The following is a 27,937-nucleotide window of genomic DNA, read 5'->3' on the forward strand; positions in this document are numbered from 1 at the left end:
AGTTGCTTTTAATATTCTAAGCTTGCTCTGTGTGGACCAGTCCTTTCAAAGTTTAATAACCACATTCTTAGAAGGGACTTTGAAGACACGTGAATCCTTGGAAGTATGATAAATGTGTGTGGAATTGAGAATTTATGACTATAAATAAATGGATAAGAATCTTGGTAATTTTCATTGTTTATATTTGACTGATGATTGTACTGGATGAATTGTTGGCTGGTTAACAATTAGTAAGTGTCTTGATTTGAGAAATACTGTTTAAGTTAAAAGTTGACTGGAAAAAAAACCCTCATGTTAAAACTAGTAAGCCAACTCTCACTGTACTCAATAAAAGGAGTTAGCCTTCTGGATTGTGTTATATAATGGTAAACCTATTTTGTTAGATTTCAGCTTTTAAAATGTACCTGGCACCTTAGCAAATTCATTGACCCCCATTCATGCTTATATAGCTATATCTTAAAAAATGGGGCTATTTGTGTTCAAATCAGTTTTTCCCTAAGTATGAGGCATACTGCCCTGGTGGGGATGCAGAAGTCTACAGGGTATATGGACAGATATTTTTGGATGCACTCTAGGGTCTTAGCTCTCATGAAAAATGAAAAGTCTTTAGCTGTTATGGTAGTAAATACAATTTCAAAATGTGACTCCAGCGTAACTAAGGTAGTGATGTCTGTCCAAGTTTGCAAAGAAGCAGAAACAATAGCTCTGTAATAATTGTCCCATTCATTTCAGTGGGTGCTAACTCAGATGCCACCGATATTTTGTATGCCAACATCATTAACAATTTCATGGCTTATCAAAGCAGGTGAGAGAAGATAGGCTATGTCCTTGCATATAAATATAAAATCTGGCTAGAGCTTGAATAACTGATAGTGTGATTGAAAAGGGACATGATTGGTTTTGTTTTCCTGAAGGGGCTCAGTAGTCAAAACTTTGGCAAATGCTGGTTTAAAGTAGGTATGTTAAGTAGTGGTTAAGCTAATTGAGTAGTCAATGGAATTTCCATCTACTACTCAGTCAGTAAGGGGGTTAGCTCCCGGGGGACCCAGTGCGAGCTGGGACTGAGCAATCTTGTCTCGCACTGGCTCCAGGACTACTGCGGCTTTGCTTTTAAAATGTAGTAAGTGTTACCATGCTCTTACTACATATACAAGGCAGAGCTACAGTAGGGGACCCAGGGAGAAATTAGCAGAGATTGCTCAGTCCCAGCTCCTGCTGTGTCTCCCCTGCCCTTCTGCGAAGATGGTGATGGAAGGGGGGGGCGGGGAACTGGCTTTTGAGATGGCTCTCCCCAGCACTGACTCCTGCTCCCCCCCCTTTGCTGCCTCTGATACAGGGTCAGTGGGGCAGCAGAAGCAAGTAGTTGAGTAGTGACTTGACTAGTCACCTACATTCCTAGTTTAAAGTGTGAGCTATCACTGATTAACTTAACTCTCTGTTTCTTTCCAAATAAGTCTTGTCCCCAATTTTCTCTTTTAGTTTCCTTATCCTTTCCATGAGCCTCCCTTTCCCACCTGATCCCCATGTATTCAGAACCCTGTCTTCCTCTTACTCTGACATTTCCCAGCTCTTGTACCTCTTTCCATGTGGCCAATCCTCTTTTTTTCTAGTACTTCTGTTTCCACTTCTTCATTTAGTTATCCCTTTTGTTTATGGTATGCTTTTGAAACATTCTGGCATTGTCCTCTCAGGTATGGCCTCTAGCAACATGGGTGCAGCCACGTTAATACTTCCAACTATAAAACAACCATAGTATTTTTGGAGGAATTTTAAATGAATATTTGGATGGCCTGAAAAAGGGAAGGGAAGATAAGTAATCGCTTTTTTTTTCCTTTCTACTAAGTGTCAGAGCAAGTTAACACTGCTAGGAACAGAAATACTTCCAGAATCTGATGCTCAGGTAAGTCCATCTTTTATGTGCTTAGTGTCCAATTTTTAGTTTTCTATCAGACAAATACCAATTATCTTACTTTTTAGATATAGACTAACATTCTTCACTTACGCTATTCAGAGTTGTCGTCTACTTTATCCTTTCTTTATAGTTTCTGAGTTTGTCAATCATGTGTGAACTTTTTACTCTCTAAATATAGTCTTATCTAGCAATTGCAGGAAAATTGTGTGTTAAATTTATTAGATTGGTTATGGGCAAAACTAGCCCAGTGACTGACTATTTAATGTTATTCCTAGCAAAATATGTGAATAAGCATGTCCTTCTTATAGGAATGTAAAATCCTGTTTAATTAGTTAGTTTTTTAACTGGTTAACTGAATAGATGGGGGCAGCCTGCAGGCCGGAGTTGTTCCTGCCCACCTGCTTCCAGCCCCGTGCTGAACCGCCAGCTCCCTGCCCTCACTGGGAGTTGGCAGCCTCGCAGGGGGCCGGAAGCGGCGAGGTCAGGGGTGCTGCCATCTCCCAGCCCGCATGGGTTGTGAGACAACAGCCATCTCCTCTCTGTCCTGTGTTTTTATTCATTTAATACATGTACTCAGATGTTACCTAGGTAACAAAGGTAACTTTTAAGGAAATAGAGAGGTCACCTTTTGATCTCTATCAGGGTAGCCCCTGTTTCTGAAGATGCAGGCACCCTTTTTCTGTATCTGTTGCTGGTGTGCTGGAGTACTCCCTCAGTGCACCCGCCTAGAGTGATATGGAAGTAATAAAGGACACTCTAGGTAAGTGTCCCATTCCCTGTGCCTCCACCGCACTCTGCTACCCCTGATCCCTGTATCGCTCTGGCTCTGTGCCTCCGGTTCCCCGCGCCACCCCTGTACCCCCCCCTCCCACTGTTCCCTGCACCCCTCTGGCTCTGTGCTGTCTCTGCACCCTGCTCCCCCTGTGGGTCGGGAGTGAAGGGTGGTTGCCCATAGGGAGAGGCTGGACAGGACAGGGAAAAGGCTGCTGTGACCCAGCAGCGAGTGAAAGGGGGAGTTCACTTGAAGCGCCTTTGCCTTTATGGAAAAAAAAATGAAAATGCTATCTGTTATTTATAGGGCTAAAATGCAGGGACAAAAAAGAAAACAAACAAAAAAAACTCATTGCAAAATGCAAATGTGTAAAAGACAACAACAAAGGGGGGGGTAGGGGACAAAAAATGTTTTGCTTGGGGCAGCAAAAAACCTAGAGCTGGCCCCTGGGGAGGGGAAGGGGCTGGGCTGGGCTGTGGGTAGGGTAGGGGAGGGGAAAAATATGGGGAAAGGGCTTGTGCTAAGGGGAGGAGGTCAGGAGAAGAATAATAATAAGAAAGTGGAAGGCACCAAGGGACAGGGGTGCAGGAGAGACAAATGCCAGGGGGCCAAGTGCAGACAATGAGGACAAGGGCAGGAGGGGAGGTGTCAGTGGGAGGGGGGGACAGGGTGATGCTGGGAGAGGAACGGGTAAGGGCATTGTGGATTGGAGGGGGAGGTGCTGGGGGAAGGCTTGAAAGAAGGGGTGGGCATGAGGAAGGCGGGGATGGAGCAAAGCATCTGTGAGGGCACAGGGGCAGGAGGGGAACAGGGGCAGAGGGTGGTGAGGGGGTGGGTATCCGTGGAAAAAGAGAGCAAAGGGGGCGGCACCAGGAGGGGGCAGGTGCCAAGGGATTCTGGGGGTGAGGCAGAAGGGTAGACACCTGCAGGGGAGGGACCAGCACCGGAGGAGAGAGGCAGGGCAGGTGTGTAGAGGGAGGTTTTAGGAGAGGGGATGAGGAGGGGTAGCTCACATGATCAGAGTGGGGCTACTGGAGGAGTGGGCACAGGGCGGAGAGAAGGGCTGGTGGAGTGGGGCAGGTCTCAGGAAGGCTGAGGGCAGTGAGAAGGGCAGGAGTCAGGACAGCAGAGGGTGAGCAGTTAGGGGGCAGCAGGCACCAGGGGAGCTGAGGGACCAAGGGGAGGAGAGAGAAAAGGTAGAGGTTTATAAGATATTTATTAATAACCTGGGTGATATTTATTAATCACTTATTAGTAATTACTGTTCTTATTCTTATTAGGGATTTATGCCATTTAAAAAACACTTTTTGTGGGGGAGGGTGGCGAGTCCCTTTTTTGTCTGGCGAGTAGGGTTTTCCATAATTTGTCGACCACTGACAATAACTGTATTACAGTGTAGAAATTTCATCGGAGGCATGAAGCCTAGGCCCAGATACTCACTTTGGCCAGGAAGAGATGATGGGAAAGAACCCAAAGAATCAAACCCCTTTTATATTGAGAGGTACCAATGGTACTATGCAGTTGAGGCCTGGGGCCTTCTACCCTAGAACTTTTTTGAAGCCCTCTGGGAGGAATTCCAGGGAAATGCCAGTGGGGAGCTTCTATGGTGGTGGTATATCTTCCCTTATCACAGCCGCTATAGTGTTTCAGTGCTGACGGACACCCCCTAGCAACTGTGCAAATCCTTAAATCCTTTCTGTGGTGTAAAAGTCGGTGATGCTATGTTCTGCTTGGGCGGGAAAAACCAGTTATGGCTGGTGAGAGCCAGCACAACTCAGAGTCCTCTGCTGTTGACAGGCATTTTGATCAAAATGGAGTCTTTAGGTTAAAAGTTCACTGCCTCCATTTTGAATGGTTTTTACATTAACTCCTTTCGGCCCAACACAGAGTTCTAGAAGGGAACACTTTTATCAAGTTCTAGAGGAGAACAAGTATTTGACAAAATGGAAATATTTCTATTTAACACTTCTCCATGTGTAAGTTACTTAAGGATGTAATAACGTAAAGTGGATGTATAAAACATTGTCAGACTATTCAGTTTTGTTAATCTAAATTGAATGTGCTAAAAATGATTATAGACAAATAGCTTTTGTATCTGTCTTGAATAAATAGCCCAATATCTACTACAGGTTGGACCTTGCTGGTTCAGCATCTTCAGGACCTGACTGGTCCCAAATTAGGGATTTGCTGGACCAGGGAAGGTCCCTCCTCTCATGGCCGTGTTGCCACTGGGCTAGGGCTCCAGCCTTCCCCCCATTGCCACAGCCCCCCAAGGCTCTTCCCGGCCTCGCTACTGCTGGGGCTGGAGCGCCATGGCCAGAGCTGCACAGCTGGGGCAGAGCTCTGCAGCTGCCTGGCTCTTCAGCTGGGCTGGAGCTTGGCAACCAGGGCAGAGGGACGGGGCTGCAGCTCCATGGACAGGGATGGGGCTAGAGGTTCCTGGCTGCTGCTGGGATCAGAGCTCCCTGTCTGGGGTGGGAGGGCCACGGCCAAGCTAGAGCTCCCCGGCTTCTGGGGCTGAAACTTGGTGGCATACCACCTGCCTCCATGCCAGACCACGGATTTTGCCGGACCAGGGAGTCCTGGTTAAGGGAAGTACAACTTGTACACATATGAGAGGGTTTGTGTGTCTGTCCATGTCACTGACTGATCAAGAACTCCTAAAGGGTAAGAACTAGGACCATCAAATTTGTTATACAGTTTCTTCTTGTCATAACTTAAAGCAAGGTAAGGGTTGGATTGTGCCAGGAAAGTGAGATGTGCCCTGGAATGGCATTGCTTTTCATCAAACCATAGAGAAAAGAGACAGAATCACCGGGCAAGTGAAAGGCACTGGCTGGGGGTGTGCCCCCCTTCTGTCTGGGACTGTCCCAGCCTTATGCCTCTCACTCCCCAGGTGCCCTTTAGGGAGTGCAGGGAAGGCTGAAGCCCCCCTCATCCAAAATTCATACAGGGATGTTATTGTCTATTCCCCTTTATCAAGGATTGAGAGGGAAGTGCATAATTTGCTGCTTTCTTTGCTCTGGCTCTGGGGCACAGACGAACCTGGACCTGTTCCATCCAGTGGACATGCACCCCTCCCCCGGCTGTGCCCGCTGAAGTTGCAGTGGCCATGGAGAGGCACTTCTCATCCAGTCCCAAGTTGCTACAGTGACAAAGAGGTGGGGTTGTCCTCTCCAGGGCATACTGAATCCCTCATCCCCAGTACCAACCCAGATAAATTACTTAAATGAAGCATGAACATTTTCATTTCATTTCCCCCATCCCCCAAACAAAAAATTGAGTTAAGGACTCAGGTAAATCTTCTAGTAAATTTAAAATTTGTTCTTTCTTTCTTATATCAGTCTCTGAATAGAAATAAAATAATGGTTTTGCACAAGGGTGGCCAATAATTTTTGAGCAGGGGCCACTTCAAAATTTTTTGAAGTGGTTGCGGGCTGCTCCAGGAGGGCCTCAGTTGGAAGGACTGGAGCCTTTAAATGGAAAGAGTTGAAAGGACTCACACCTCCCCTGTGGCTCCCAGGCATCACATTAGCTGGAGACAGGAGCTGCAAGCCCTTTCAGTTCCTGCTAGTGAGTTGCCTGGGAACTGAGAATGCTAAAGCCCTTTCACCTACTTCTATTTAAAGGGCTTGCACCTTCCCTGGGGCTGTTGCATGAGGACGGAGCTGCGAGCCCTTTCAGTTGCTTCTATTTAAAGGGCTTGTGCCTTCTGCGTGGCTGCCAGACAACACAGCTGCCTCGGAGATCTGAGCTCTTTAAATAGAAACAGTTAAAAGGACTCGCAGCTCTGGAGCTGCACTAGCCCTTTCAACTGCTTCTATTTCAAGGTCTTGCGCCTTCCCTGTGGCTGCCAGGCAACGCATTACCTAACAGATGCAGGGAAGGCATGAGCCCTTTAAATAGAAGCAGTTGAAAAGGCTTGTGTAGCTCCGGCTCCTAGGCAACACGCTTGGTGATGGGGCTTAGAACAGCCACGTGGGTTAGATTCAGCCCACTGAGTGGCTTTTCCCCATCCCGGGTTTAGCACATAGTTGATATATTTATACAAAATAGTTTCAGGAAATGTGGTTGCATGAGACAAATGTGTAAAATATGTTGTCCTACTGTAGAAGTCTAGGGGGTGGGGGGAACTCTCCGGTCCAAATATACATTAATTGTGAGGATAAGAACTCAACTATGGTGTTTAGTTTTGGAAGTGTGAAGAAGCATCTATAATATCATAAAGTTAATTTTTCTTCCTTGTCGTCGACTAAAAAACTACTTTCTTTTTGCAGTTTAGAGATGTGCTTGGTATTTGAGCTTGCCTGGGTGAGGCAAAACAAATGGAACTACAAGGATAACACTTCTTCATATGCTCAAGATGTAGTGAACTCGATGGTTGTAAATCTGTTCTTCCTTCTAATCCCCTCCAGGCTAACACCTTTGCTTTATCTTGTATCCATATTTGACAAATGAGAAGGAATACTGTGCACCAATGTTCCTTTTAAGCTGGGCACTTGTGTGGCCGCTAGGGATGTTAAATATCAATTAATTAACTAATCGAGTAGTCGGATTTTCCATCAAATATTCGATTAGTCAATAAGGACTAAAGCGCGTTCTGCCTTTGAAATGTATAAGAGCCCCACCAGCGTTCTTGTGCATTTCAAAGATTGAAACACCTCATGGAGCCCGGGGTCAGCGGGGGACTCCCTGCTAGTCCCTGGTTCCATGCAGTGTTTCAATCTTTGAAACGCACAATGCCCCTGCTTTTAAGCCGGCACCTCCCTGTACTCCTTCCCCCTATCTCCCTTCCCGGTGCCACTTTGTGATTGAGGCAGCAAGGGGCGGGAGAAGCGACTAGTTCCTTACATCCGTACAAGTTGCTTACGAGTCTTGTGGATAAGCGAGAAGCGGTGGATGTGGTATACCTCGACTTTAGTAAGGCATTTGATACGGTCTCGCATGATATTCTTATCAATAAACTAGGTAAATACAACTTAGATGGGGCTACTTGAAGGTGGGTGCATAACTGGCTGTATAACCATACTCAGAAAGTAGTTATTAATGGTTCACAATCCTGCTGGAAAGGCATAACAAGTGGGGTTCTGCAGGGGTCTGTTTTGGGACCGGCTCTGTTCAATATCTTCATCAATGATTTAGATATTGGTATAGAAAGTACGCTTATTAAGTTTGCAGAGGATACCAAGCTGGGAGGGGTTGTGACTAATCAGGAGGATAGGGTAATAATTCAAAATGACTTGGACAAATTGGAGAAATGGTCAGAATGAAGTTTAATAAAGGCAAATGCAAAGTGCTCCACTTAGGACGGAACAATCCGTTTCACACATACAGAATGGGAAGCGACTGTCTAGGAAGGAGTACTGCAGAAAGCGATCTAGGAGTTATAGTAGACCACAAGCTGAATATGAGTCAGCAGTGTGATGCTGTTGCAAAGAAAGCAAACATGATTCTGGGATGCGTTAACAGTATGTTGTGAGCAAGACACGAGAAGTCATTCTTCCGCTCTACTCTGCACTGGTTAGGCCTCAGTTGGAGTATTGTATCCAGTTCTGGGCACCGCATTTCAAGAAAGATGTGGAGAAATTGGAGAGAGTCCAGAGAAGAGCAATGAGAATGATTAAAGGTCTAGAGAACATGACCTATGAGGGAAGACTGAAGGAATTGGATTTGTTAAGTTTAGAAAAGAGAAGATTGAGGGGGGACATGATAGCAGTTTTCAGAAATCTAAAAGTATGTCATAAGGAGGAGGGAAAAAACTTGTTCATCTTGGACTCTAGGGATAGAACAAGAAGAAATGGGCTTAAACTGCAGCAAGGGAGGTTCAGGTTGGACATTAGGAAAAAGTTCTTAACTGTCAGGGTAGTCAAACACTGGAATAAATTGCCCAGGGAGGTTGTGGAATCCCCATCTCTGGCCACCTGCATTCTGCTACAAAGACCTTTTACATCTGCACTTGAAAGGGAATCCTCTGAACTGTCATTCATGTTAAAATTCGACACTTACCAACAAGGACTTAACAAGTCTTTGAACTTTCTCACCCATTACCAAGACAGTTTCCCCAATTATCACCTGTAATACCATTAACTCACAAACATCCCACTCTCCCTACCTTTAATATCAGCAATTCACAGACACTTACCTTCCTTCCTCCCCCTTCCCACCCCCCCGCATCCCCCTTCTGTTCTGCAATGTGATTTGTCCTTTTCATATTTGTTCATTTTTTTAAATTGTATCCTTTGGTGTATATATGGTTGTGACTACTTTCTTCCACTATTTGATCTGAGGAAGTGGGTCTGGCCCACGAAAGCTCGTCATCTAATAAACCATCTTGTTAGTCTTTAAAGTGCTACATTGTCCTGCATTTTGCTTCTATAATAATCATTATCCGTTTCTGTTGATGAGGAGGCATCCTTGTTTTCACCTTTGTTCACAGATGATATGCAAAAACTGGGGCAAAGAGACAGAGGCTTAGAGAGTTGGTGACAAATGTTGCTATAAGTTAAAAGCAGGCTGGAGGAGTTTACGCCAATCTGTCAAACAAGTGAGTGCTAACAGGGAGTTTAGAGAGGGAGTTCTCCAGTTTGAATTCTAGAAGCTTCTACTGATTGGCTGAGCCTTGGTAGGGGGAGGGGCTTTCAGGCACTCCAGGGCTTTATAAGGCAGTGGGCAAGCGACGAAGGAGCTTGCGAACAGGACAGCAGTGATGGATGGTGATGGGTCTGCTGCTGTCACCTGCACAGCGTGTGCCATGTTTGTCTTCCTCCCGGAAGAAAGAACAGATTTCATCTGCACGAAGTGCAAACTGGTAGACATTTTGGAAGAAAAAATTAGAGGACTGGAGGCCCAAGTGTTGACCCTACGCTTGATCAGGATGAAGACTTTCTCGATAGAAGGCAACGTTTAATCCTTCAAGCACGACAGGCAGAGGAGCCAGAAAGGGCAGTACGTGACCAAGAAGAGAACTGGCAGCATGTAACTTCTAGAAGGGGAAAAAGGCCAACATGGGAATACCCCGATGATATAGAGGTAAGTAATCGCTTTCAGGCTCTCTCGACAGGCTCTGCAGTGCTGAAAGCTGTGGAAGGGACGTCACAAGGAAGGAAGCAGAAGGGAACACCATCTACTGGAAGGCATGGGATGCGTAGTCCTGGGGATGGGGGTTCCATGGCCACCACCCCGAAAAGAAAACGATGGGTGGTAGTGGTCGGGGACTCCCTCCTAAGAGGGACTGAGCCATCCCTCTGCCGTCCGGACTTGGAATCACGAGAGGTGTGCTGCTTACCGGGAGCTCAAATTCAGGATGTCACTGAGAGGTTTACCAAGCTGATCAAACCTTCGGATTGCTACCCCTTCCTGCTTCTCCACGTGGGAACTAATGATACGGCCAAGAATAACCCTGAGCGGGTTACTGCAGATTACGTAGCACTTGGAAGAACGATCCAAGAATTCGGAGCACAAGTGGTGTTCTCGTCCGTCCTCCCTGTTGAAGGGAAAGGACTGGGCAGGGATCGTCGAATTGAGGACGTAAATGCGTGGTTGCGCAGGTAGTGTCACAGAGAGGGCTTTGGTTTCTTCGACCATGGGATTCTGTTCCAGGCGCAAGGATTGTTAGGAAGAGATGGGATCCACCTAATGAAGAGAGGAAGGAGCATCTTCGCAGGCAGGCTTGCAAACCTAGTGAGGAGGGCTTTAAACTAGGTTCGTCGGGGGACGGTGACCAAAACCCTGAAGGGAGTGGGAAAGTCAGATACCGGGAAGAAATGCATAGAGCAAGGAGCAAGAAAGGAGGACCCCAGTTTTGAATGGAGAAGATAGGGCAATCAACTGGTTACCTGAAGTTCTTGTACACTAATGGGAGAAGATTGGGCAACAAACAGGAAGAACTGGAGGCCCTGGTCCAGACCAAGAAATATGATTTAATTGGGATAACAGAGACTTGGTGGGATGACTCGCATGACTGGAGCGCTGTGATGGAGGGGTATAGACTGTTCAGGAACAACAGGCAGGGGAGAAAAGGAGGAGGAGTTGCACTTTATGTAAGAGAGCACTACGATTGCTCTGAACTCCAGTATAAAGAGGGAGAAAAACCTGTTGAAAGTTTATGGGTTAGGTTTAAAGGAGCAAACAACAGCAGTGATGTTGTGGTTGGTGTCTGCTACAGGCCACGGAATCAGGTGGATGAGGTAGATGAGGCTTTCTTCGGACAACTGAGCGAAGCTTCCAGATAGCAGGCCCTGGTTCTCGTGGGGGACTTTAATCACCCTGACATCTGTTGGGAAACCAATACGGCAGTACACAGGCAATCCAGGAAGTTTTTGGAGAATGTTGGGGATAACTTCTTGACACAGGTGCTGAAGGATCCGACCAGGGGCCGTGCGCAGCTTGACCTTCTGCTTACAAAGAGGGAGGAACTTATAGGGGAAGTGGAGGTGGTTGACAACCTGGGAGGCAGTGATCATGAGATGGTAGATTTCAGGATTCTGACCAAAGGAAGAAAAGAGAGTAGTAAAATACACACCTTGGACTTCAAACAAGCAGATTTTGACTCCCTCAGAGATCTGATGGGCAGAGTCCCCTGGGATGCTAACATGAAGGGGAAAGGAGTCCAGGACAGCTGGCAGTATTTTAAAGAAGCCTTTTTGAAGGCACAGAAAGAAACCATCCCGACGCATAGCAAGAGAGGCAAACATGGTAGGAGACCGGATTGGCTTACAGGGGAAATCCTTGGTGAACTTAAGCACAAAAAGTAAGGTTACAAAAAGTGGAAACCTGGACAAATGACTAGGGAGGAGTTTAAATGTATAGCTCGAGAATGCCGGGGGGTTATCAGGAAGGTGAAAGCGCAAATGGAGTTGCGATTGGCTGAGGATATGAAGGATAACAAGAAAGGTTTCTACAGGCATGTTAACAAGAAGAAGGTGATCAGAGAGGGTGTGCGGCCCGTAATGGATGAAGGAGGTAACCTAGTGACAGATGATGTGGGGAAAGCTGAAGTACTCAATGCTTTCTTTGCCTCTATTCACGGACAAGGTTGGCTCCTGGACTTCTGCGCTAAGTGACGCAAGATGGGATGAAGATGGACAGCCCTTGGTGGGTAAAGAACAGGTTAGGAACTATTTAGAAAAGCTAAATGTACACAAATCCATGGGTCCGGACTTAATGCACCCGAGGGTACTGAGGGAGTTGGCAAATGTCATCGAGGAGCCTTTGGCTATTATCTTTGAAAAGTCGTGGAGATCGGGAGAAATCCCAGATGATTGGAAAAAGGCAAATGTAGTGCCCATCTTCAAAAAAGGGAAGAAGGACGATACAGGGAACTATAGGCCGGTCAGTCTTACCTCGGTTCCTGGAAAAATCATGGAAGGGATCCTTAAGGAATCCATTTTGAGGCATTTGCATGAGAGGAAAGTGATTAGGAATAGTCAGCATGGATTCACAAAGGGGAAGTAGTGCCTGACCAATCTGATTAGCTTCTATGATGAGGTAACTGGCTCGGTGGACGTGGGAAAGTCAGTGGATGTTATATACCTTGACTTTAGCAAGGCTTTTGATACTGTCTCCCACGATATTCTTGCCAGCTTGGTTAACCAAGTTAAGGGAATGTGGATTTGATAAATGGACGGTAAGATGGATAGAAAGATGGCTAGAAGGCCGGGCCCAGCAAGTAGTGATCAACGGTTCGATGTCAGGATGGCAGTCGGTTTCTAGCGGAGTGCCCCAAGGTTCAGTTCTAGGACCGGTTTTGTTCAATATCTTTATTAATGACCTGGATGAGGGGATGGATTGCACCCTCAGCAAGTTTGTGGATGACACTAAGCTGGGGGGAGAGGTAGATACGCGTAAGGGCAGAGATAGGGACCAGAGTGACTTAGACAAATTGGAGGATTGGGCCACTAGAAATCTGATGTGGTTCAACAAGGACAAGTGTAGAGTCCTGCTCTTGGGACGGAAGAATCCTAAACATAGTTACAAGCTGGGGGCCAACCAGTTAAGTAGTAGTTCTGCAGAAAAGGACCTCGGGGTTACAGTGGATGAGAAGCTGGATATGAGTCAACAGTGTGCCCTTGTAGCCAAGAAGGCTAATGGCATATTAGGTTGCATTAAGAGGAGCATTGCCAGCAGATCCAGACATGTCATTATTCCCCTTTATTCGGCATTGGTAAAGCCACATCTGGAGTATTGTGTCCAGTTCTGGGCCCCCCACTACAAAAAGGATGCGGATGCATTGGAGAGGGTCCAGCGGAGGGCAACCAAAATGATTAGGGGGCTGGAATGCATGACTTATGAGGAGAGGCTGAGGGAGTTGAGTCTGTTTAGTCTGCAGAAGCGAAGAGTGAGGGGGGATTTGATAGCAGCCTTCAACTTCCTGAAGGGAGGTTCCAAAGAGGATGGAGAGAGGCTGTTCCTAGTAGTGACAGATGGCAAAACAAGGAGCAGTGGTCTCAAGTTGTGGTGGGAGAGGTCCAGGTTGGATATTAGGAAAAACTATTTCACTAGGAGGGTGGTGAAGCTCTGGAATGGGTTACCTAGGGAAGTAGTGTAGTCTCCATCCCTAGAGGTATTTAAGTCTCTGCTTGACAAAGCCCTGGCCAGGTTGATTTATATGAGATTGGTCCTGCCTAGAGCAGGGGGCTGGATTTGATGACCTTCTGGTGTCTCTTCCAGTTCTATGATTCTATGATAAGGGAATGGTTTGATAAGATAACATGATCTTGGTAACTAATTGACCATTCATTATCAGTGGGAAATAGGTTAATGGAGGGATGATAGGAGTTACTATAGAGAACTTTCTGGGTGTCTGGCTGGTGAGACTTGCCCACATGCTCAGGGTTTAGCTGATCGCCATATTTGGGGTCGGGAAGGAAATTTCCTCCAGGGTAGATTGGCAGAGGCCCTGGAATTTTTTCACCTTCCTCTGTAGCATGGGGCATAGATCACAGCTGGAGGGTTCTCTGCATCTTGGGGCCTTCAAAGTATTTGAAGGCTTCAATATCTGAGATATAGGTGAGAGGATTATTCTAAGAGGGGTGGGTGAGATTCTGTGGCCTGCACTGTGCAGGGGGTCAGACTAGATGATCATAATGGTCCCTTCTGACCTTAAAGTCTATGAGTGTAGAAACACCTCAGTTAACCAGTTTATCACCCTATCTTCTCCATGCGAACTAGGGGTCCTTCTTTCTTGCTCGTTCCTCTTTGTATTTCTTCCCGGTACCCTACTTTCCCACTCCCCTCAAGGTTTTGGTCACCGTCCCCCAACTAATCTAGTTTAAAGCCCTCCTCACTAGGTTTACAAGCCTGCCTACGAAGATGCTCCTTCCTCTCTTGGTTAGGTGGATCCCATCTCTTCCTAACAATCCTTGCGCCCGGAACAGAGTCCCATGGTCGAAGAAACCAAAGCCCTCTCTGCGATACCACCTGCGCAACCACGCATTTACTTCCTTAGTAAAGCAGAAAGGTTTTCTGTACCATTAATAAATAAAATACTCGAGTATAAGCCGACCCGAATATAAGCCGAGGCACCTAATTTTACCACAAAGAACTGGGAAAAAATATTGACTCGAGTATAAGCCTAGGGTAGGAAATGAGGCAGCTACTGGTAAATGTAAAAAATGAAGATAGATACCAATAAAATTACATGAATATTTATTTCAAAGAAAAACAATAACAAATACTGTTATTGCTTTCTTCTGCTCTTGACACAACCTTAAGTTTTAAACCAGCTTCGTATGACCTGCGTTTTTGTTTTGGTCCAGGATTAGAAGTACCGATATTGCGATCCATTTCTAACAGGATAAAAAAAAGAATTTTTAGGATGGGGGGGCGCCAGGCCCCGTCTCTCCTTTTTGACCCCTCTTACTTCTCATAAGCCCCACTCCTTATAGAATCCACCCACTCCATCCCCTGTATTCCACATATTGTGTAAGGAGAATATAGCTCAGCGTCATAAGTGGGGTATATTGCAGCCAGTAACACAGTATGCAGCCAGTACACAGGTATTGTGGCCATTACACAGATATTGTAGCTAGAACACAGGCATTGTAGCCAGAACACAGGTATGATTTAGCAAGAACACAGGCATAGATGTACTGTATGAATAATATTTTAGCTTTTTTTTTAAATGTTGCCTTGACATACATTTTAAGCAGCCACAACCCATAGCTCTTTTCCTCAGGTGTCCCGGCTTCCTAGCTGTTTTCGTGTTTTTAGCTGAGGGAAACTTGCAGATGGCAACTCCCTCTCCACATATACCATTCCCCCGACACAGAGGATAAAATATTTCCACAATCCCTGGGCAGATCCTGCTTTCCATAAGGATTTTATCCTTTCCATTCAGGCCCCTTACCTTATCTCTTCTCTTCAGCCTGCGCCGAGCCGCGCTTCTGCCTCCGGACCTGCCCCCTGCCCACAGCACAGTGACAAGCCAATCACTGGCAGTCACTGTGCAGCCAACAAGCCTATGTATGTGCGCTGTTCATCACACATACATAGAGCTTTCAGACCTCAGAAATTGACACGAGATACTTTGATGATGAATTTACAGCGCAGTCCGTAACAATAACACCTCCTGACAGATACGACAACCTGGATGCCTTAGAACCTGACCAGCGTACTCACTTTCCTCAGTTCTCGAGACGCTGACTCAAGTATAAGCCAAGGGGGGCATTTTTCAGCACAAAAAATGTGCTGAAAAACTCGGCTTATACTCGAGTATATACGGTATTTTAAAAATATTTTTTGTTTCATCTTTATCTCATCCTTTTTTAATTTCTATTTTTGTGTATGTTTTATAATGTACATAATATATCAGTACAGTAGTACATGTATATAATTTATAAATAAATAAATATACATATATTGGAGGTTCATGCTGAAATTTTTTTTACTGATAGGGGTGCGCGATCACAAAAGTTTGGAGACCACTGGTCTAGGTAATATGGACTCTGCGTAGTGCCTGGTATGAGCCACTCTGTTTCAAGGATATTTTTTCTGTTTTGAGACAAAATTGATCATCTTAGGGGTGTGCTGTCTGTTTCTTTGGTAACATACCATAAGAATGGCCATACTGAGCCAGACCAATGGAATATCTAGCTCAGTACCCTGTATTCCAGTATCCTGTCTTCCAGCAGTGGCCAACACCAGGGACTTGAGAGAGAATGAACAGGACAGGCAATCATCAAGTGATCCATCCCCTGTCATCTACCACCAGCTTCTGGCAGTATGAGGAAGTACTTCCTTTTTTTGTTTTGTTAGATGGGGTGACCGGAACTGCACATAGTATTCAAGATGTGGGCGTTCCATGGATATATATAGTGGCATTATGTTAATATCTGTTTTATTATCAGCTCCTTTCCTAATGGTTCTTAAGATTTTAGCTTTTTTTGACTACTGCTGCACAGACAGTGGGTGTTTTCAGAGAACTAGCCACAATGACTCCAAGATTTTTCTTGTGTGTTAATAGCTAAGTTAGACCCCATAACTTTGTGTTTATAGTCATAATTATATTTTCCAATGTGCAATGCTTTTCATTTATCAAAAATTCATCTGCCATTTTGTTGCCCAGTCATCTAATTTTGTGAGATCCCTTCGTAAATCATTGCAATCGATTTTGGACTTAACTACCTTGAATAATTTTGTATTGTCTGCAGATTTTGACATCTCAGAGTTTATTCTCTTTTCCGGATAATTTAGGAATATGTTCAACAATTCTAGTTCCAGTACAAGCCCTTAGAGGAGGCTACTATGTACTTCTCACTTCTGAAAACTAATGATTTAGTCCTACTCTTTTTCTATCTTTGAACCAGTTGCTGATTCATGATAGGACTTTATCTCTTATCCCACGATTTAGTGATGGGTGAAAGACTAACCAGAAGGTTGGGGGAGGGATAGCTCAGTGGTTTGAGCATTGACCTACTAAATCCAGGGTTGTGAGTTCAATTCTTGAGGGGGTCATTTGGGGCAAATCTGTCAGGGATGGTACTTGGTCTTGCCATGAAGGCAGGGGACTGGACTCGATGACCTCTCAAAGTCCCTTCCAGTTATGTGAGATAGGTATATTGCCACATATATATACATATACAAAAGGTAGTGGATTCAACTGAGATAATTCCCAGCAGGAGGTCCCCTTTGGTGAGGCTTTCTGAAATTCCAGCTACACTGTATTCACTGTATGACTCTTGTTCATATGTTTGTTGACCTTCTCAAAGAATTCTAATAGATTGGTGAGGTCCTACACAATATGTTTCCACCAGTGAGAGACCTAACTCCAGCATGAGACTTAATCTTAGTGCTGAGAGCAATAACAGGGAAAGCTTTTGAACTTCTTGCCTCCTGGTCACTGCTTCACCTCTCAGTGAATGTTTCCTTTCTTGTGGAAATTATGTCAGCACATAGGGTGGATGAATTAAGGGCCCTCATGATGGGCCCTCCTTATATTATCTTTCATAAAGAAAAAGTAATCCTCTGTGCACACCTGAAATTCCTACTGAAAGTACTTCCCACGTTCCATTGCAGCAAAACAGTTTACATACTGTCTTATTTCCTAAATTTCATAAGGACATCAGAGAAGCAGCCTTGCATGCTTTAGATGTCTGCAGGGCAATTCTCTTTTACCTACAACCCACAAAACCCTTCTATAGATCTCCAGACCTCTTCATTTCAACCACAGAGAGGTCTCTGGGTTTACCTATTTCAAAACACAGACTATCGAGATGGATCTCAGGATGCATAAATCTGGTGTAGAGAATATTCCAGTAAGAACCCCCAGCGGCCATTCAGGCTCATTCCACAAAAGCAATGGTGGCATCCATGGCATTCCTCCAGGGCATACCAATTGAGAAAATCTGCAGAGCTGCCACCTGGGCTTTGGCACATATATTCACCAACCACTATGCCACCCAGACTATTCTGCTTCCGATACTTAGTTACAGAGAGTACTTTTCGGCCAAACTGATTCAGGTCTCCTGGCACCCTCCACTAAACACGATTACTGCTTTGTAATCGCCTAAGGTGGAGCACTCACAGGGATACCCTTCGAAGAAGAAGGGAAAGTTACTCATCTGGTGCAGTAACTGGAGTTCTTTGAGATGGTTGTCCCTGTGGGTGCTCCACCTTAGGTGTCTGAGTACCTCTGAGCTTCTAATCTGAGACTTTAGGTAGCAATGCCCATGATTAGAAGTGTAGTGGAGCTCAGACTCCAGAAGTAGAGCACCTACAGGGACAACCATCTTGAAGAACTCCAATTACTGCCCCAGGTGAGTAACTTTCTCTTACTGTATATGGTCCTGGTGTCCACGTTTGAAAAGGAATGTTGATAAAATTGAGAAAGTACAAAAAGTAGCCACACAAATTATTCAAGGCTTTGGAAAGTACTTTTCTGTGAGAGATATAAAGAGCTCAGTCAGTTTAGTTTATCAAATGAAAGCTTGAGAGGTGACTTAATTAGTGTATACATACATCACAAGAAGAAAATATCAATTGCTAGAAGTACCTTCTCTAGTAGAGGTTGGCTGGAAGATGAAGTTAGTCAAATTTAAATGTTAACAATGAGAGTGATTAACTTTAGGAAGCAAGTGCCAAAGGAATTGGCGGATTGTCCAACTCCTGTTGTAATCAAATCAAGTCTTGATTTGTCTTTCTGGAAGATATGCTTTAGCCAGCCACAAGTTAAGCTTTAGTTCAGTGGTTGGGAACCTTTTTTGGGTTGGAGGTTGCTGACCCACGTACAAATCTGTCAGGGACCACACACAAGTAAGTGGAAAACAAAAACAAACAAAAAAAACCTCTAATTGATGTTGCCCCAGACTGAGAAGGAGAAAGACACTCCTCACATTCTCCTTTCACCAGTGCCTAGAAGATCTTGTATGCTCCAGCTCCATGATGGGGGGGCTGAAGTGCCAGAGCAGGCTCCCCAATACTGGGAATCCAGTCAAGCCAGGGGTGGCCTTAGTTTCCCCACCCCTGCTTTAGTTAAAAAGAAGTTATTAGATTCAATACAAGGTTAACTTGATAAAATCAATAGTTTGTGATACACAGGAGGTCAGATTATATGATATAATGGTCTCTGCTGACCTTAAATTCTGTCAATCTGCACGGGCAGTTAGCAGGAGATTCTGGGCTTTTCTTGTCTAGGTTGTAACAGCCCAGAGTTGTCACTTTTTGGGGCATGCTAGAGCATCTCACTTTTCTTCACTGTTCATGAGGAAAAGAGGAGTTATTTATGCGTAGGTGTGGGACTGGGATGTAGGCATCAGAAGAGCCAGAAGCTGGGAGCCCTGCCTAGCGGGGTTTTGAGGCATCTCGGTAGGGGAGCTGTAGCTGCCTAGCTGGCAGGCAAGGTGGGGTCAGCTGCAGGCAGCCAGGGCCAGTGGTAGGGTGACCATCCAGGGCTGGAAGCATAACCTGCATCAGGCTAGGGAGCGGGTGGCAGAAGACCTCCCCTGGTCAGGCAAATCCCCTCCTTCATGACTGGTCAGGTACTGAGGGTGCTGGATCAGGCAGGTCCAACCTGTACAATATTGATCAGTGTCAGTTATACTTAAGTTTTCACTGCTGTGTTGGTCTGGTGGAATTTACAGGTCTTAGTATATTTTTTAAACATTGTCAAGGGAGCCCAGAGCAATTGGACATTTTATTCTCTATAAATCTAAAGAATTAACTTCCATGTAGGTGTTGTACATCAACAAATAGACTGTAAGAAATGGTGATTCTAAAAACTAGTAAAATGTGCTCCATTGTATCTTCCAGATTCTTTCTCGTGGAATATTAAATCAATATTACCATGTACTGTCTCAAATACAGTTCATCACATTTTAAGAATTAGTTTTTAAATACTCATTTTCTTCTTGTTTTACAGCTTTCATTGTTAATGATGCGAGTGAAGGCTCTAACAGCAGAGTATAATCAGTGGCAGAAACGAAGTCCTGAGAGTAAGGATTTTTATTAATATTGTTATAGCCTTTGTTTAAAAACAAAGTTTATATGATTATCTTGAATTTATAACATGATACATCCAAGCATCCGAGTGATTAGGTGGGTGTGCATATATTTATCTATGTATATAAAGAGAGAGAGAATATGTTTATGTTGCATGCATCATCATCTGTAGGTGCCTTGCAGAAATTAACTGCTACTTACAGTAGTGTCCTTCCACTTCCGTCTCTGTGCTTTCTTCCTTGTAGCACTGACAGCACCTTTTGAAATGAATGAGGCAGTTTTCAATTTAGAGCACCTGTTTCTCTTTCTGAGACCATATTTACAGTACCACTTACATCAGCAAAGTTTGTTGCTTAAGGGTGTGAAAAAACACATCCCTGAGTAGTATAAATAGTAATTGCATAGTGCTGTGTCAATGGGATAGCTTTTTCCTGTCAAAACAGAGCAGTTACATGAGCTCTTACAGTGGCTGCATTAGTACAGCTGTGCCATTGTAATCGCTCTAGTGTAAACATACCTAACACTGCCTTTACTGGAATGGGATTTTTAGGTTTTCAGCTCTCCTAAAATATCAGACCAGCAAAGATGTAATATTCCAGGAGGCTAACTGTAGGCCTCTATAGCAAAACTGCAGCCCTGAAGTCTAGCCCCTCACCTCAGGGGCAAGCCACAGTCTATATTGTTCACACTTCAGCTCTGCAAGGTACATGGTGCAAGGAAGAAACGATGGACCCAGGTCTGCCCATTACTGTGGGCCCTGATCCAGGGACCCTCATTCTGCCCTCCTTTACTTCCCTTAATTACTTGTGTTTCCTGGGCCAATTCCCTGTGGCTCTTGCACCTTCTTGGCCCCTGTATCAAGGCCTCAGCCTGGCTGGTATCAGACTAGAATTTCCCTCTTTCTGCTCCTCTAAGACTGCCCAGCACTGCTCTGCTCCTGACTGGCCATCGCTAGCTGCACCCTGAGCAGTTGGGTTTGGGCAGGCTCCCTCCAGCCTGCTTTTAACCCTTTTGTTGCCAAAGCAGAGCAGCCACACTACAGGCGCAGAGTGGGAGATATTCTGCAAGAGTGAAGGACATAGACTCTTTGAGTGTTCATAGGTAATGTGGCAAAGTTCTGTCTGTGCCCCATGGATCTTGTGCTTCTGGTGGATAGTATTTTGCCTCAGAGGCTCACTGTGACACATGACCTCTTTCTCTTTACTAGAGGCAGGGTCCACAGCCTACTGAGCCATATTCATCACAGGCTAGTTCACAGTTTTGAAGCAAAAACCCCACTGTAGTCTTGGTCTCCCTTCTTAGGGGCAGATTTGGTGATGGCATGGGAGAGTTTAGGGGGTAACCACGGCCTGCCCACTACTCCAGGTTCTGGCCCAGAAATCATAAGACAGTGGCAACAGACAGTCTGGCAGCTTTTTCCCTGGGCCACTTCCCCAAACAATTCATCCCAGTACCTTTCTTCTAGTACCTGCTAATCAGTCCTCAGCTCCTGCACCCACTGTTCTTCTACACCACACTTTCTCCTTCCAGTCCTTCACTCTTTTTCTTTCCCATTCCTTACCTAGGGGGAAACCTTTTAAAGCAGCTCCATGTGCCTTAATTGGCTGAAGTGTCTACTTAGCCTGTACTTCCAGCAAGCTGTAATTGCCCCCGGGGAGCTGCCTGATTATGCTGCACTAGGCTCAGCCCTGTTTACTCAGGGAAGAGAAAACTGTTTATCTAGGCTCCAGCATGTCTTCCTTCCATTAGTGTGTGGCAGCCAGCCTGGTCTGGGTCTGTCACAATAACCAGTACCTTGAAACCAGTACCCAGTGCTGGATTCAGACAATCTAAATATAAGGCAAAACAACAGGTGGATACAGACCAATGCAGAAGAACAGGGAAGCAATGAGACTGTTTTACATTGATGGTAAACAGTGGTCACGGTATATCAACAACCTAACTGTCTCTTTCTAAACATACTGCTTCCCCCCGCCCCCCCAATATATAAAATTTCCATAACAGAAAACATTAGTACAAGTTTCACTGCCAAAAACCAGCCCACTCTGGTTCAGTAAATCCGTGATCCAGTAGGACCATGGATGATTCTTGACCGGAGAGTCTGTGAGCCTAAGGGCAGCAGGGCCAACTGGGACCAGAATTCCCTAGCAGCTCATAGCGAGCTGGGTCCAAGCCTCCCAGAGAGCCATTGGTAGCTGGGCAAGCAGCCCACCTAAGGTGGCGGAGTGAGGCTGGGGTTATAGCCTGCCTATATCAGGCGGTGGGCTTGGGGGCCGGTAGTGGAGGGGGACCTCCCTTGTTCTGGCAAATTCTCTATTTGGGACCGGTCAGGTCCTGATGGTACTATACCAGGGAGGTCCAACCTGTAGTTTGTATTATCTGGGAACCTGTCTCTAGCAGTGATCAGTTCCAGATGCTTCAGAGAAAGGGCATACCAAAATTAGACCAATTGTACCGAATTATGCAGCGTTACCCTGTAGGGGAATATTTCTTGTTGGCCACTGCTTATGATCAGCATGTCCTGTAACATAAAGTTTGCAAGCACTTTCGATGTTTATTCTAGCTGATGCTGATGTTTTTGTTACTATAAATGTTTAATCATTTTTAAAACCTTAAGCTACTTGTGTTACAAAAAATAGATTATTGTTGCATTAAATATTTTTAGCATTATACTTGAGCATATCCGTTACATATGTTAATTTTATGGTACAGAAATGTTGTGTATATAATATAAAAATAACTTTAAAAAAATCACTCCTGTGACATCTTAGAGACTGACAATGTTTTTAGGTCATGAACTTTTGAGAGTAAAATCCACTTCATCAGATGAGTTGAAGTAGAAATTACAGAGTCCAGGGTATATTTTAACAGCAAAAACAGTTTCCTGTCAATTATAGGATCATGCTAATTAAGCAAATTAAGTCAGGCTGGATGTGTTTCATTCACAGCATGTGATGTGGAAATGCGAATATCAAAGGTGGGGAAATTTCCTTTGTACAGGTTGAGCCTCTATGGTCTGGGGATCATGGATATTGCAGGACCAGAGAGCCCCAGTCACAGAGGATGCCAGCGTGAGCTCTGTCAGCTGGAGCAGGGCCAGCAGCTGGGAGCGAGGGAGGCATTGGAGCTCTTACACAGCTGGAGGGAGGCCAGCCCAGAGAAAAGCTCTGCTGGTTGGGAAAGGTAGTCCTGACGGCTGGGGCATGGAGTCCTGCTGCAGCCGTGGTGAGGCCAGGCATGCGCAGAGCCCCTCTGGCTGGGGGTACAGAGCAGAACCCTGCTGGCTGGAGCTGGTCTGGCGTCTCAGAGAGGAGCCTGGCCAAGGGTATGTAGGGCCAACTGCTCATAGAGGAGCCCCACCAGAAGGTTTGGGGGGCAACAGAACCCAGTATGCGGTCTTGGGGCAGCACACTGACTGGGTCCATGGCCAGGTGGGGAGCCTTGGAAAAAGCCTGAGGCCAAACCTCCCCTTGTCCAGCAAATTCCCTAGTTCGGGACCATTCAGGCCCCAAAGATTCTGGACCAGAGAGATCCAACCTGTTGTGCGTTAACCAGTTAAAATCTTTCTTCAAGCCTAAGTTGATATTGTTGAACTTGTAAATGAACTCCAGTTCAGATTTCTCCCTCTGTAAGCAGATAATAAAATTATTTTGTAGGAGAATGGCTACTTTTAAATCCATCATTGAATGTCCGGGGAGGTTAAAATGCTCCCCTACGGGTTTATGTGTGTTACCATTCCTGATGTCTGATTTGTGTCCATTTATCCTTTGAAGCAGAGACTGACCATTTTGGCCAATGTAGATAGGAGAGAGGCATTGTTAGTGCTTGATGGCTTATACCACATTAATCTGTGTGAAGGTGTATGAGCCCCTGATATGGTTTAGAGAGACAAGGAGGGTGAGGTAAAATTACTTCACTCACAGTCTCTTCAGTATCCTGGAATAAGGATGTTAAATTTAGATTAATTGACTATTTGATTAGTTGATAAGGGCACCTCCGCCTTTGAAAGGTAGCAAGAGCCCTGCTGGCTCACCTACATTTCAAAAGCAGGGACCGCGGGGTCAGCAGAGGACTGCTTGAGTCACCCACTGGCCCTGAATTCCTCATATGCACTTTACTTTTGAAATGTAGCAAAAGTCCCACTGCGCCAGTTCCCCGCTGCACACCCCTCCCCCGCTGGAGCTGGAGGGAATTGGCTTTTAAAGCGGCTCCCCCCAGAACCAGCTCCTGCTCCCCCCTTACTGCCTCTCTCTGATAGAAGCGAAATAGGCTTATCGGATAGTCAACTAGTCACTTACATCCCTATACTGGAACCAACACCGTTACATCTGTACTGTATGCCCCATGTAAATAACTTATCTTTTTACAGTATCAGAGGGGTAGCCGTGTTAGTCTGAATCTGCAAAAGCGGCGAGGAGTCCTGTGGCACCTTATAGACTAACCAAAGTGTTGGAGCATAAGCTTTCGTGGGCAAAAACCCACTTCGTCAGCTGACATGCATCTGACGAAGTGGGTCTTTGCCCACGAAAGCTTATGCTCCAACACTTTGGTTAGTCTATAACAGTGGTCCCCAACCATTTGAGATTGCCGGGCCCCCGGGGCCCCCCGCATAGCCATGTGCCCAGGGCCAGCTCTCCCCCCGCCAAGCGCCTCGCGCCTGGGGCCGGCGCTCACCTTCCCCAAGCGCCACGCGTCCGGGGCCGGAGCTCTCCCCCCCCCCCCCCCCCCCCCAAGCGCCGTGCGCCCGGCGCCCCCTGCAAGCACCCCGCGCCCAGAGCGTGGGTGGCCAATCCGCGGCGCTCCCGGGGCCGGCGCTCACCGTGCTCCATGTGCCTGGGGCCAAGCCAGCCCCAAGCACTTGGCGGGCGCATACAAATGCCCCCGCGGGTGCCATGGCGCCCGCGGGCACCGTGTTGGGGACCACGGGTCTATAAGGTGCTACAGGACTCCTCGCCACTTTTATCTTTTTACAGTCTTGGCTTTCCCATGTTACTTATTCTCTTGTAAGCCACTTCATTGGAGAATGGGAGGTGGGAGTTAATTTTAAGTGCTCTCATAAGATTGTGGCCGTTATATGAGAATGAACTGCCGTGCTTTAATTATTCTGTGTCCATCTGGAACTTAGTGTACATATACCTCATTGAGAGAAAGCAAAAAGATGCTTCATTATTTGAAAACACTGTCTGAATGATGCTAAATATGGGATAGGAATATTAGTTGAATTGCCACAACTTAATATTACAACCTGAATGTCAGGATGTCTTGTACCCAGCTGTATATTTTTTGTAATAGCCAGTACAATTACTATAATTGAGTCTGTCAGCATTTCCATTATAAACCTTTCTGTTGGGGGTTATAACTTGGCAGTTCCAAATTTCATTGGGTACAGTCTTGGCATACAGGCTTGAATCCACAATGCAAATTTTCATTTTAGCAATACTGTTTAGTCTCTTGTTCTTTCTTGGATTCAGATACTCTATGTATAGCTCTAGATACGCTTAATCAGCTAAATTACAACTTTTTAACAAGCAGTTGGCACTTATAGTAGATTTGAATTTTTCTCATTGCAAAATAAAAATTAACCACATTTTAAAGTTTATAAAACATGTGGTCTACGTATAGTACTTTTTTGTGTGCATAGAACCAATATTGTGCCAGATTTCTATCACTTGAATAGGAGTTTCCATACAAAGGCTTGCATAGTAATGATTCCTTGTGTTGCTAACATCTGGTAGTATTTTGCATTGCAATCATGCTACACATTGGCGTGCTATTCCATTTGTTACCTCCAGGCTTGATTTAAAATATATATATATATGTAGGAATAAAACCACATATGAGAAAAAGGTTCTTATTAATACAAGATTAATCTGTATATATGTCTGATTAAAATCGCCTTTAGCATATTACCCCCCATTATTCCATGCAGAGCACTATCTCCCCATTGAATAGACATCAATTCAAGATCTCTGTCCTGTTATTCAGAGGGCTCCAAGAGATAGGCCCTTACTACTGAAGAGATTCCCTCTCCTTCTACAATCACATCCTATAATAGTCATAGTGCAGGAGACAGAATTTACTGCATGTGGACTTTTGAATTTCTCTTCGGCAGGAGCATAGGCGTGTGCAGCACATTTCATTAGGGTGTGCACCCAAAGAATTTTTGTAAAATGTACTTTGACCCCCCATTAGCCACGCCCCTGAACCCTTGGCCCCCATTAGCCACGCCCCTGAACCCTTGGCCCCCATTAGCCACGCCCCTGGAGGTAACCCTCTCTGGGCAAGATGGGCACATGACCAAAAGTAAAAAGTGTTATGTGACCCCCGACCTCCCACCCCCAAGGACTTTTCCCACCATCCTCTTACCAATAGGGATTAGTTTGGCCCCCACCAACCCCCCCATGCAAATATCCTGCAATTGCATTCATTCAATGTGTGTGGCATTAATGCGGCGGTAGAGAGGCTGGGGGAGGGAGGAGAGAGAGTGTTCCCTCTAAGAGTTTCCTCCCATGAGCAGAATAAATTTTGTGTTGTGCACCAGTACTGAATTCATGTGGCTTGTTTGGATGTGCCATTGTGGCACCCAAGTTATTAATAAATATCTACCTTTCCCCTCTGCTGCCATGTCTCCTCCCCTTGCTCCATCAACTCCCCTGGTGCCTGCTGCCCCCCAATCCCTCACCCTCCTCTGCTGCCCTGACTCCTGCCCTTCTCACTGCCCTCAGCCTTCCTGAGACCTGTAGCGCCTCCACCAGCCCTTCTTTCCCCCCTGTGCCCACTCCTCCAGTAGCCCCACTCTGATTATGTGATCTGCTCCTCATCCCCTCATCTAACACCTCCCTTGCCTCTCTCCTCTGGTGCTGGTCCCTCCCCTGCAGGTGTCTGCCCTTCTGCTTCACATCCAGAATCCCCTGGCACCTACACCTTCCCTTACCCCTGCACCCTCCTGGTGCCTCCCCCTTCCCTCACTGCTCCTGCCCTCTTTGCCCTTTTTTCCCTGACGCCCATCCCCTCACCACTCTCTGCCCCCATTCCCCTCATGCCCCAGTGCCCTCACACATGACTTGCTCCAACCCCACTTTCCTCATGCCTACCCCTTCTGTCAAGCCTTCTCCCAGCACCTCCCTCTCCAATCCACAATGCCCTTACCCTCTCCTATTCCAGCATCACCGTGTCCCCCCTCCCCTCCTGCCCTTTTCCTCATTGTCTCCACTTCGCCCCCTAGCATTTGTGTCTCCTCTACCCTGTCCCTTTGGTGCCTTCCCTTTTCTTCCCCCTCCCCCTCCGTACAAGCCCCTTCCACCCCTTCTCCTTTCTTCCTTTTCCACCCTCCCCCACCGCAAAAGCCCCTTCCTCTTCCACCCCTTCCTCTTATTCCCCCCCGCCCTTACCTTCAGCTTCTGCCTTACAGCTTGCAGGGCTGGTGTCAGAGCCAGCTCAAGCTGCAGGGCTAGGGAGGGGCACCCCCCGGGGCACCGCACGGTGCTGTAGGGTGGGGCTGGGATGCCCTCAGGGTGCCGTGTGGTGTTGTAGGGCAGGGCCTGGGCAGCAAAAATGGCTCGGGCCGCCGTCTGTAGTCGGGCCCCAGCTGCTCTTGGAGTTGGGAGCTGGGTTTTAAAGTTCCCGGCGTTTCCCCTCTCACCTGTTGCACGGCATTTGAGGAGGCCGTTGCATGCGCTCTCTCTGCCCCACAGTGCCCAGTAGATGGCTGCGGGAAATTTAAAGTGAGGGTCTTCGGCGCTCCATCACAAATCCTCTTCCTCCAGCAGCTGCTAGCCGGCCCCAGACATTAGGGTGTGCCTGGGCACACCAGGCACACCCCGTGCACATGCCTATGTGCAGGAGATTGTTACTTACATTTTTTAATATTTGGTGGAGACTCAGACAATAGAATTAAAGGAGAATTATAAATACTGAGGTAGAAATGCTCAAAGTTGAAGGAAGGGGTAGAAAACAAGTTAATTGAATGGACTGAAGTGGATAATTCAAGATTGAAAGGATTTCTGATCTACACAAAGTATAGTAAATTTGTTGGCTTTTTTGGTTGGGCGGGGGATTCTTCATATCAAATGTAGTTGACTGGAACTTGGGCTGTTGGAAGGTAAGAGCAGAACACTAACTAAATAGATTCTACATTTGAGACATTTTCATGTCATTGTCGTCATGAAATATAGCCATGATGATGTTTAAAGTCATTGTACAAGCCTCCAATAGCACTTCAACATCAGTTTAATTCAGGGATGCTTTACTTTTCCTTTAAGGTAGGGGGTATATAGCTAGACAGATTTTACTTCTGTCTTACACGCTCATAATTTTTT

The 27,937-nt window shown here is 46.0% G+C and overlaps 1 protein-coding gene across 4 annotated transcripts in view; it reads left to right on the top strand.

Moving 5' to 3' along the window:
- CENPK (centromere protein K) overlaps positions 1-27,937 on the top strand; it is a 102,312-nt gene that overhangs the window by 39,260 nt on the left and 35,115 nt on the right. For 3 of the 4 annotated variants that reach the window (XM_006117003.4, XM_075932390.1, XM_075932392.1), the window contains 2 exons: positions 1,844-1,900; positions 19,540-19,612. In XM_006117003.4, the coding sequence (XP_006117065.1) occupies positions 1,844-1,900; positions 19,540-19,612 (130 nt within the window). The remainder of the gene's footprint in view (positions 1-1,843; positions 1,901-19,539; positions 19,613-27,937) is intronic. The other variant, XM_075932391.1, reaches the window with a different exon arrangement.

This window comes from Pelodiscus sinensis, chromosome 6 (assembly GCF_049634645.1).
Source record: "Pelodiscus sinensis isolate JC-2024 chromosome 6, ASM4963464v1, whole genome shotgun sequence".
In the NCBI taxonomy this organism is placed as follows: Eukaryota; Metazoa; Chordata; order Testudines; family Trionychidae; genus Pelodiscus; species Pelodiscus sinensis.